This window comes from Saimiri boliviensis, chromosome 18 (genome assembly GCF_048565385.1).
Source record: "Saimiri boliviensis isolate mSaiBol1 chromosome 18, mSaiBol1.pri, whole genome shotgun sequence".
Lineage (NCBI taxonomy): Eukaryota > Metazoa > Chordata > Mammalia > Primates > Cebidae > Saimiri > Saimiri boliviensis.
Window position 1 is genome coordinate 3,260,429 of NC_133466.1, and position 11,670 is coordinate 3,272,098.

At 59.6% G+C, this 11,670-nt stretch overlaps 1 protein-coding gene across 1 annotated transcript; it reads right to left on the bottom strand.

Moving 5' to 3' along the window:
- Positions 1-2,197: 2,197 nt before the first annotated feature.
- CRYAA (crystallin alpha A) lies at positions 2,198-5,916 on the bottom strand. Its single transcript, XM_003927569.4, has 3 exons — positions 5,623-5,916; positions 4,330-4,452; positions 2,198-2,936 (listed from the first exon to the last, which is right to left on the bottom strand). The coding sequence occupies exons 1-3, from the start codon at positions 5,809-5,811 to the stop codon at positions 2,727-2,729; spliced, it is 522 nt and encodes a 173-aa protein (XP_003927618.1). The 5' UTR covers positions 5,812-5,916; the 3' UTR covers positions 2,198-2,726.
- Positions 5,917-11,670: the final 5,754 nt, after the last annotated feature.

Consider the following 11,670-nt stretch of genomic DNA (forward strand, 5'->3'; position numbering starts at 1 on the left):
CAAAATTGGCCCCATGGCATGAGGCGAGGGGGCGGGCTGTGGGTGTGGGGCAAGGGGTGGGGCTGTGGGTGTGGGGCGAGGGGGCGGGCTGTGGGTGCGGGGTGAGGGGGCGGGGCTGTGGGTGGGGGCGAGGGGGGCTGTGGGTGAGGGGTGAGGGGTGGGGTTGTGTGGGGGGGTGAGGGGGCGGGGCTGTGGGTGGGGGTGAGTGGGGGAGCTGTGGACAGCCTCAAGGAGTCAGAGGCAAAGCAGCCCCAGGCCCCAGCCATCCCAGCCCCTGAGCTTAAGAACCGCCCTGGCAGGGTGTGATTGGAGAGCCAAGAAAGTATAGCAGGAGGCAGCCCCCACCCCGGCAGGGAGAGGGGAGGGGCCACACTGCAGTGTCTCAGTGTGGTCTGTGTGGTGTGTGTGTGGAGTCTGTGTTGTGTGTGTACAGTGTGTGGATTGTGTGGAGTTGTGGAGTCTGGTGTGTTGTGTGTGTGTGTGTGGAGTGTGTGGATGGTGTGGAGTTGTAGAGTCTGCATTGTACTGTGTGTGTGTGTGTGTGTGTGTGTGTGTGGAGTTGTGGAGTCTGGTGTGGTGTGTGTGTGTGTGTGTGTGTGTGGGGTGTGTATGGATGGTGTTGAGCTGTGGAGTCTGTATGTGTGTAGAGTGTGTGGATTGTGTGGAGTTGTGGAGTCTGTGTTGTGGTGTGTGTGTGTGTAGAGTGTGTTGATTGTGTGGAGTTGTGGAGTCTGTTGTGTGTGTGCGGAGTGTGTGGATTGTGTGGAGTTGTGAAGTCTGTGTTGTGTGTGTGTGTGTGTGTGGAGTTGTGGAGTCTGGTGTGTTGTGTGTGTGTGTGTGTGTGGAGTGTGTATGGAAGGTGTTGAGCTGTGGAGTCTGTATGTGTGTAGAATGTGTGGATTGTGTGGAGTTGTGGAGTCCGTGTTGTGGTGTGTGTGTGGAGTGTGTGGATTGTGTGAAGTTGTGAAGTCTGTGTTCTGTGTGTGTGTGTGTGTGGAGTGTGGTTTGTGTGGAGTTGTGGAGTCTAGTGTGTTGTGTGTCTGTGTGTAGAGTGTGTAGATGGTGTGGAGTTGTAGAGTCTGCGTTGTACTGTGTGTGTGTGTGTGTGTGTGTGGAGCTGTGGAGTCTGGTGTGTTGTGTGTGTGTGTGTGTGTGTGTGGAGTGTGTATGGATGGTGTGGAGCTGTGGAGTCTGTTTGTATGTGTGTAGAGTGTGTGGATTGTGTGGAGTTGTGGAGTCTGTGTTATGTGCGTATGTAGAGTGTGTAGATTGTGTGGAGTTGTAGTGTGTGTGTGTGTGTGTGGAGTGTGCGGATGGTGTGGAATTGTGGAGTCTGTGTTGTGTCGTGTGTGTGTTGTTCGCTGGCTGTGGCACGTGCTGTCTGTCACTAGGCGTCACGGTGGGAGCCCACGCTAACGCCCGCCCGTGGCTGACTCCGAAGCCCATGTCGGGTTCTCCCGGGTGGAGGCCGCGCCCCATTGCGTCCTGCTGGCGCCATCAGGAGGGCTCTGTACTTGGCTGAGGGGCTGGCAGGGCCCACCCCCACTTCCTCCCCCACTGCGTGGCATCTTCTTCCCCTCAGGTCCCCTCTGGCCACCCGACCCCCCTCGACGAGCGCACCAGGTGGTCAGGGCCCTCCAGGCCGGGTCTCCCTCCCCAAGGCAGGGTCTGGCGAAGCTGCTGCCGGGACACCCAGGGCCCAGTGTCCGGTCCCGGGAGGGCACAGAGCAAGCTGACCACCTGCAGCTTGGGGCTGCAACCGGTTGTCCGGGAAAAGAGCATGAGTTCCCTTAAAGCACAGCCCCAAAGGCAGCAGGATGACCCCGCAGACCCCAGAGAGAACAGGACCGCCCCGCAGAAGGAGGCCAGAGCTGGCATCCCGCCTGGCGCCAGTGTGGCCAGAGAAGGGAGCCCAGCCTCACTGCATCCCCTCCTGCCCCTTCCAGGTCCCTTCCTGCCTCCAGCTCTCGGAAGCTCTCCCCAGTCCCTTTCCCATCAGAGACTCTGCCCCCAAGGCCCTCTCCTTCTGCACAGTATGGGGGGAGGCACTTGAACTCGAGAGAAGGAAGGGACACAGGTGACATTGTCACTCGTCATTCGGAGGCCACCAGGTTCAACGGGAGCAGGAGACCCTGCTGTCGTCCCTCCCAGCGCCGCCCCTCACGCCCCCAAGGAGACAGCAGCAGCAGACAGTGGGTTGCTTGTGTCACCTGCTCTTTATTGACTGCCGTGGGCTGCACTCTCATGGGCAACCCATGTACCCAAGAGCAGCGGGCACTACGTAGAGGGGCGGGAGGGAGACAGTCTGAGAGAGGAGGCTGAGAGAGCACAGGCACACAGAAGGAAAGCCCCGGCCCCACGGCCACGCGCCCCGGGAGGTGTGGGCAGGGCCCGTGGCGAAGGGAAGCTGCCTCATGTTGGGAGCACCTGGCCTGAGGTCATCCCCTCCTCCCAGCCCCTCAGCAGAGCCGAGGCGCCTGCACCCCAGGGGAGCCAGGCTGCTATCTAAAGGAGTGTGAGGTGCGGTCACTTCCACCACTGGCCGGTGGAGGGGTCTGGGACATCCTGAGACCCTGAGCTCTCCAGGCTGCTCTCTCAAACCCTCACTCCATCTGAGAAGGTGGAAAGGAAAAACGGGGAAGAAAGGCAGACAGACACCCCGCCCTCAGGGTGCTCCCCCGACGATGGGCCGGGGCTGCGGGGGAGCCGGCCCGGGAGACGCCTGCTTAGGACGAGGGAGCAGAGCTGGGCTTCTCCTCCCGAGACACGGGGATGGCTCGCTCGCCGTGGGTGGCTTCCAGGCCGGTCTGGATCTTGGGGCCAGTGAAGGTCAGCATGCCGTCGGCGGACAGGGTGCAGGACAGGGCCGACTGGTCCACATTGGACGGCAGGCGGTAGCGGCGGTGGAACTCACGAGAAATGTAGCCGTGGTCGTCCTGGGGGTGGGGGGCGGGGCGCACAGTCAGAGGGGCCACTGTGCAGGTGGCTGCCACGCCCCATGCTGGAGATGCTGCCCCCAGCCCCGCCACCCGCAGAAGGTGGCCGGCCTGCGGGGGCTCTCACAGGGGCCGAGGGCAGCCGGAGCACCCTGTGGCCAGGCCCCCTGGGATTTGTGGATTTGCGCCCCGGCTGCCCTGGCCTCATGGCCACTTGCGGGCTATTCCCCGCATGGGTTGTCTCTTCATGCTCCGTAGCTTCACTCCAAAATCACAGGATCATTCTGTCCCGGGCCCTGCTCCTCAGCCAGGCTTCCCCTGCCAGGACCCTCAGGACTGCTCCAGCCCAGGTCTCTGAGGCCGCACCTAACGTGTCCGCTGGACACCTAAGGCACAGACCCAGCTCCCTGGCCTGAACGCCTCCTCCTCTGGCTGCAAAGACCAGGAGCTGGGAGCTCAGGACGCCTCTTCCAGGCTGTGCTGGTGAAACCCTAGGTGGGGGCTTTACCAGGCCCAGGCGAGGAAGGGGCGGTACATGAGGAGGTCAGGGTTCACCCCCCAGCACTGCCTTCTCCAGCCATTGCAAGAAGACCCCGGCCAGAAGAAACCAAGACGTTGGCTAGCATCCTACCTTCTGGCCCCTCTCTGCTCTCCAGGCCCCGTGGGACACTGTGCATCTGTGACAGCCCACAAGCTCTTCCCGGATTGGCCAGGAGAGGCAGGTCACCAGGACCCCAGTGCCTGGGCTCCCTGAAAACCACAGAAACCCAGGGCCTCCACCCAAGCAAGAGCGTGGCATCAGGGTGACCGCAGGGAGAAGCTCCCGGCCCAGCTGCCGGTACTAGCTGAGGGACCCGGCAGGCTGAGGACCCCCTCGTTCCCCAGCTGTGCCCTGGAATAAGGAGGACACAGGTCCCAAAGGGCTGCTGTGAGGCCAAGGTGTCAATGCATGTAAAGCGTTCCAGGTGGATGCAACTGTGCCATGGGGGGCTGGCCTCCCTCAGGCAGGTTCCACGTGAAGACAGACGTTGGCTGGGAGGCGGCCGCCCAGGCGCTCCCCCTTCCTGGGGTCCTTTCTATGACCACCTGGCATCCAGGTGACAGGGAGGGAGCTGGCGATGCTGGGCACAGCACCCCAGGAAGGGGCCCTAACCTGGGTCCCTGAGCCACATTTGCTCGGGGAATGCTGACCTCTGGCGCTGGGAGGGGCTGGCTGTGCTCAGGTGGGCATGGCACTTCCCTCAGGGAAAAGCCAGGCCTGATTCAGGGGTCCCTGAGAGCACCCCTCTCCCGGGGTCGAAGGTGCAGGCATGCAGGCCCCGTTGTGCCCACCGCGACCCCCTTGCCCGCCGCACCTAGCTCGCCCCTCCCACCCGGCAGCGCCCCGGCTCACCTGGCGTTCATTGTGCTTCCCGTGGATCTCCACGAAGTCCTCCTGCACCTTCACGGTGAGGTCCTCTGGGGAGAAGTGCTTCACGTCCAGGAAGATGACGAACTTGTCCCGGTCAGATCGAACCTGAAACCCAAACACGCTGTGTGGAGCCGTCCCGAGGGCGCCTGCCTGCTGGGGCTGCCGGAGACCTCTGTCATCAGGACAGAGACGCTTCGGTCCCATGCAGGCCTCTCCCCCCACATGCCAAGTGGGACAGAGCGTCCGGGGCCTGTGACTGTCTCCTGGATGGACAGGCACGACCTCGACCTTCCCCAAACCCTCAGGGCCAGCTGAGAGGCTGAATGCTGCTGTTGGGCCGGCTGGTGGTTTGGCTATGGTCAGGTGGCTGGTTACAGGCCGGCTGGCTGGTTATGGGCTGCTGCTACTAGTTACGGTGTGTGTGGGGAAGTCATGACGGGTTGGGTCGGCCTATTAGAGTCAGTCGTGTGGCTGGTGAATCTCGGCTGGCTGACTAGGCTCAGCCTGTGGAATGAGGTCACTGCAGATTCGGCCGGAGCCCACTGACAGCCGGCGCAGCTGCCTCTCCAAAAAGCACTTCCACACGCCCCTCACTGCCCTGGCTTGGCCTCGGCTCCCAGAGGCATTTTGCATCCTAGTGTCGATGGCTGTCGCAGCGGTCCTGAGGAGGACCCTGCTTATTAGGTGCTGGGTGGGACTCAGGCCCTCCCTCAAAACTGCAGACCCACACTGCTCACCCGTGGCTCAGAGAGGAGGCTTGGGGGTCCCATTGCCTCTCCTTTTGACCTTAGTAGGGCACCCGAGTAAACTCAGCAGGAGCTTTGCTGGCCGTGGCAGGCCGAGCTCGTCTGAAGCGGTGCTAGGGACCCCCTGTGGCTGTCAGGACTGTGACCCCCACCCTGCTCCCAGGCCTCCGGGACTCAGGAGACCAACCCGGGAGCTGGCATTCGCCACCACCCTCACCTGGTGGGGTTGCTCTTGGGGTTTTCAGTATGTGTCTGGTGCCTTACAAACCCCACGTGGCTCATGAGCTGATGGAGGAAAACAAGGGTGACCTCAGGCTGCCCCCTTGTCCGGCCTCTCCTTGGTGCTATGGGAGGCTCGGCCGCGTGGCTGCGGTGGGGCCACAGGGTCCCACCTGTCCTCGGCAAAGGGGTGACATGGGGCGAGGCCGCCTGCTCGGCAGAGCAAGACCAGAGTCCATCGCGCTCCGCCCCACAAGGCCACCACCCTCTGAGCAGCAAGGAAAAGCCAGCACTGCCGGCCGGGTCTTACCTCGGAGATGCCGGAGTCCAGCACGCTGCGGAAGAGGGACTGGCGGTAGTAGGGGCTGATGGTGGACGACAGGAAGGGCAGCAGGTCATACTCAAAAAGGCCCTCGCCGAAAAACTGGTCGAACAGCCGGCTGGGGTAGAAGGGCCCCAGAGTGCGCTTGAACCAGGGGTGCTGGATGGTCACGTCCATGTTCAGCGTTGGTTCCACGGGGACCTGGATCCTGGCAGGAGTCGGCGGGGCCTCTGGGCAGTGCCGTGCAGAGCTGCGGCGAGCCCTCCCTATATATGGCCCCGGCAGAATGGAGGCATTAAGGGATTTCTCTGGAAAGGCATGAGCTCATGAGGAACGCTGCCCGGTCAGCAGAAACGTGGCTGGGCCAAGTGCCCGCCCCCAGCCCCGGGAGGGGCTACATGGACAGTCCCCGAGGCCTGGACTCAGCTGAGGCCCGCCTGGGAACCCTGGGGCTCCCGGGAGGGCAGACAACCCAAGAAGGAGCTGCGTGCCCCACACTCGCCTGGGGCGACAATGGAGCCGCTCATCTCCCAATTACTGGGCAGGGTCTATGTGCCAGGGGCCATGCTAGTTCTCCGCACGCCTCGTCCTGCCTGGGTGGTCCTCATGGAAGGAGGGGAGCCCACACCCCCGTTAGACACAGCAGTTAAACTGGTCATCCTGAGGCTCATGGCGCCTGGGCAAGAGTACACGGGTGTTCAAAGCAGGGTGCCTCTGCGAACCTCCATCACGCCCACCCCTCACAAGTGTGCATCGTTGTCAAACTCCTGGAAAGACAGAACGGAGAACCTGAGAGGCACCCTCATTGCGGTGCCCGGAGGAGCCCTGCTGCGTTCACGCTCGTCCCCCGGGGTCTGCGTGCCTCCCGCAGGAAGACTGGCTGGGCGTGTGGAGGCGACAGCACCAGGTGGGGGGCTTCTCTCCGCAGCCCACCCTGGATGTCCAGCCCCATGGGCATCGTCCCCTGTAACGCCGCAGGCCTCCGTGCCATGACCTACAGTGGGTGTTGAGCTGGGCTGCTCCTGTCCAGGTGGTGACATGTCTGCCCACACGTCCCCACCACCCACGTGGTCCCGCTATCCGCGAGGCCCTTGCAGAGCTGAGATTGTCTTAGGTAGAGACGAACAAATAATTAAACACGTGCTGAGGCCAGCAGCCCCTGCCAGAGCCCTGCCCCACTCGCCTGGATTCTAGGGAAACGAGACCCTTTTGCCCTGGACATGGGCTCCTTCTGGAACTCGTGTTGAAGATGCCACTTCAAAGCCACAGTGCACAGGTGGCCGGCAAGGGGGTGACGGAGGTGGTGACAGTCACTGCACTGAGGGATACGCTGCCTGTGGAGGATGAAAGACCAGAAGGAAACCAAAGACAAGCCAGTGTCCTCTCCCTGATTCCCAGCACTGTCCATCACAGGCGTCCCCAAACTATGGCCCGTGGGCCACATGCGGCCCCCTGAAGCCATTTATCCGGCCCCCCGCCGCACTCCAGGAAGGAGCACCTCTTTCATTAGTGGTCGGTGAGAGGAGCACAGTATGTGGCGGCCCTCCAACGGTCTGAGGGACAGTGAACTGGCCCCCTGTGTAAAAAGTTTGGGGAAGCCTGGTCCATCACGTCAGCACAAAACACGCCTCCGCTTCTGCTAGGCTGAGTTCTAGTGATCGTTGCGTTCATACCGGTGGATTCTCGAGGTAGGGATGTTCTCTAAAGCTACAGTGAGCCCGAATCAGTGACGCTTGGGCTATGGAACCATGGCTCCCAGGGAAACACAGGGTGAGGGTCCTGTGAGCCTCTGGTCCGGATGTTCTCCTCACCCCAGCAATGCATCCTCTGGCTTGTGAGTGTTTCTGTGTAAAGATGCTTTACTGAATCTACAAATGTTGATTCACGATCACTGAGCTCACAGCCAACAGCCCTGTAGCTGGGCCCGAAGGAAGCGTCTCTAACACGTGTTTCCTCTGTGAGAAGTGCTGCAGCTGTCTTACTTTCTGTAGTTCTGTGTGTTTTGTTCGTGATTTGCCGTTTAAAATCCCCCCAAGCACAGAGCTGAAGAGTAGCCAGATAGTAACCAAAACTGTCTTTGGGTTTCCATTTGTCTAGCATATTTTTAGAAATCTTTTACTTTCAACCTATTTGCGTCTTTGAATCTAAAGTGTCTCTTATAGACAGTATATAATTAGATAAAGTGTTTAATCTGTTTGGACACTTTCTGTATTTTAACCGAAATGCTTAATTCACTTCCTTAAAAATGCCCCCAAGCACACAGCTCTCCAGCATTGGGCTTGGGAATATTTTTAAAAGCAAAATCTGGCCGGGTGCAGCGGCTCACGCCTGTAATCCCAACACTTTGGGAGGCCGAGGCAGGCAGATCACAAGATCAGGAGTTCGAGACCAGCCTGGCCGTAATGGTGAAACCCTGTCTGTACTAAAAACACAAAAATTAGCTGGGCTTGGTTTCGGGCACCTGTAATCCCAGCTTCTCAGGAGGCTGAGATAGGAGAATCGCTTGAACCCAGGAGGTGGAGGTTGCAGTGAGCTGAGATCACGCCACTATACTCCAGCCTGGGTGACAGAGTGAGACTTGTCTCAAAAAAAAAAAAAAATGCAAAATCACAAAACAAAATGCAAAAATCCTGACACTAAAGAGACCTCGGAAAGGACACTGGTTGATCGCGTGAGGCTGAAACAAGGGGCCACGGTGCTGCCCTGTTCAACCTCAGCCAGGAACATGTGCACGAGACAAATTTTTCGGCACTCCGTACAAATCTGTGAATGACCAGGAAAACTCTGCAGGTATTGATTTGGGGGTCACAGGTCATTTTTGGGGTAACTTTTTTGTAGGGACAGGGTCTCGCTATATTGCCCAGGCTGGTCTTGAACTCCTGGGCTCAAGCGATCCTCCCACCTTGGCCTCCAAAGGTGCTGCAATTACAGACGTGAGCCGCCGCACCCAGCCTACAAATAAATTTGACCAAGTAGGTGTCATGGACTGAACTGAGTTCCCCCAAATTCCTGTGTTGTAGTGCTGAGCCAGAACCTCAGAATGTGCCTGTGTTTGGAGCTAAGATCTTTCAGGAAATGAAGTTAAACGGAGGTCATTTAGGGTAAGCCCCAGTGCAGGGGACCGGAATCCTTAGGAAGAGGAAGTCTGGGCAAATTCCACAAGGGGATACACCGGGGACACATGCACAGAGGGGAAAGTCCACGTGAGGACACAACAAGCAAAGGCCCTTCTGGGAGCTGAGGAAGGGGCGTCGGAAGGAGACAGCCCCCCCGAGACCGGGATCTTGGACTCCCAGGCTGCAGGACTGACTTGAGGCAACAGATGTGTGTTGAAGCCGCCGGGTCTGTGTCCCTGGCAGACTGACATCACAGGGAATTCCCAAATCCGGAACGCATGAGTCATGAGGAGAGACTGTACTTCTGTGATCTTCACATTAGCACAACTTTATTTTTTGTCCTTTTCTGAGCATTCACTGTCCAGAAATTGCCCGGCAAACTCCCAGCCCTGGGGACACTCCCGACACTGCAGGTGCAGCCACCTGCCTTTGCTTGGAACAGCTTTGAAGGTCGGGTCCAGGCAGGTGCACTGGGCGGGGGGGAGGTTGTTACCTCCAGCCCCGCGGTTCAACGTCGTTCTGTGCTTAAAGGAGAAATTTCACCTAACGACAGCACTCACAAAGAAACTGAGCTGGAATTATTTCAATTCTGTCATTCTGTGTGGTGTTTTTATTCTGTGTTTAAAATGTGAAACCGAGCCCAAACAGAGGTGCAGTGCGGAAGTTCAGATGTTAGCTCATGCGTGAAATAATTCACTGAATTTGAATATCTTTAACATAGAAATGTATTCTTTTTTCTGTTAATTGCTTTGAAGAATGAATCAAGAAAATTATGATTATCTGTGATTATTACATAGCTATCCTGAAAATAATTTTGCTCTATGGAGGATGGAATATTCAAAGCCATGACCTACTCTGGTGTCAAATGCCCTGTGGCCACCGCCAGCCTGGGGCCCCCCAACTCCTTGCTGGCATCCAGCGGCCTCTTGCAGTCCTGCAAGTGTGAGAACTGAGGCTGTGTGGGAGGCCTGGAGCCTCTGGCTCTGCCCTCAGTCTGCTGGAGCCGAAACCTGCAGCTAGCCTTGTCGCCAGCCACACTGGGACCCCAGGGTGGAGACGATGTTGAAGCAAACGTCCACCCCAGGACGTCCAAAGGGTAAGGTGACCTTCTTCCTGTGCCTCCCACACCCCCGCACGGTGGCACAAGGCGCCCTGGACCTTGCTCGGGACAGCCTGCAGGAGCCTGGTCCAGCACACAGGCCCCAGGTTGGTGTGAGCTGGGTCAGGGGAAGGTCCACCTGGGAGCGGGAAGGGCCGTGGAGAGAGGGTTCTGCCGAGTAGGCCCCAAGGCCTCCTCCTGGAAGATGCTGGCCTCTCCGGGCAGCCTGGCATGGAAGCCAAGGCCTGGGAGTCAAGTGTCTGACTCCCAGGGCATGGCTGGGAAGGGCAGGAACGCCTCCCACCTGGGGAGGGCACGGGGGTAGCTCAGTCCCGCAGGCACATCAGGGTCTGCACAAACACGATCGCCCTGGCCACACACGGCCCTTCCGCACTGGACGGCCCTGAGAACGGCCAGCCTTCCTCACTGGACAGCCCTGAGAACGGCCAGCCTTCCTCACTGGACAGCCCTGAGAACGGGTGGCCCTTCCTCACTGGACGGCCCTAGGAATGGGCGGCCTTCCGCACTGGACGGCCCTGAGAACGGGCGGCCTTCTGCACTGGATGGCCCTGAAAATGGGCGGCCTTCCTCACTGGACAGCCCTGAAAATGGGCAGCCTTCCGCACTGGATGTCTCTTGGCTCTCCTGGCCTCCTGGAGAGTTACCATCACCCCTGCCTGTGCCCTGGACCAAGGCCCTGGCCAGAGTGCCCAGTGGACTCTGAAGGATCCGCCTTGGGTTGAGGGGTATGAGAGGGGCACTGCAGAGCCACAGCTTCCTGCAAAGGCTGGGCATGGGGGTGGCTGAAGAGAGTGTGAGAGGACCCTGGCACCGCCCAAGGTGCCAGTGCCCACCCGGGGCCTCAGTGGCTGCAGGGAGAACATGGGCCGAGCGCCGCCACGCAGCTCCGTCCAGCCTGACCCTGGGTCCCAGCCCCGCCCAGGGCTGCTGCTGCTGGGTCCTGCCACACAGATGCAGGGACTGTGCAGGCCGCAGGGTCAGGCGGACGCGGCCTCCACACGGGCCACACCCAGGCCATCCGCACCCCAGCAAGGGAGGCGCCACCGCAGGCCCAACCCTCGCCCCTCCAGGGAAGAAAAAGCAAGAGTTTCCCAGAGATCAGAGAAAGAAAAAGCACGCGCCTCCCAGAGCTGAGCAAGACAACAGGGCAGGGCTGGCCCCTGTGCCCACCAGCCTCCCGGGGGCCATTCCACCTGGGAGAGGCCTGGAGGCCGTCGGCCGCCTCACTGGGAACGAAGACCAGTAAGGCCTGTAGCCACAGCCTCGGAGCTGTCCCAGGTGTGGAGCCTGGCAGCCTGAGGACACCCCAAGGGGTGGGCAGCGCTGGAGAAGGTGCAGGGGGACTGTCCCTCCGGACCCAGGGGCCGAGAAGAGCCAATGTGGGCTGCACAGGGCTCCTGAGGGTGGAGAAGGGGCGGGAGGTCAAGACGCCAGAGGGGCAGACGTGTGGGAGCCGGGGTGCCAGGGCAGGGCTCCGACCGGTCTGGGAGCGTGTGCGGGGCATGGGGTATATTTGATGTGTGTGCTGTGGGGGTGTATGTGGTGTACATGTGATGCATAATGTGTGCAGTGTGTAGTGTATGGTGTACAGCAGATAGTGTGAGTGGTGTGTGTATATGTGACGTGTGTGGTATGTGTGTTGTATATGTGGTGTGTGACGTGTGCAGGGTGTGGGGTGTGTATATATGTGTGTATATATGTGTGTTGTATATGTGGTGTGTGGTGTTTCTGTAATGAGTGTGGTGTGTCTGTGATGTGTGTGGTGTATGCGTGGTGTGTGATGTGTGTGGTGTGTGTAGT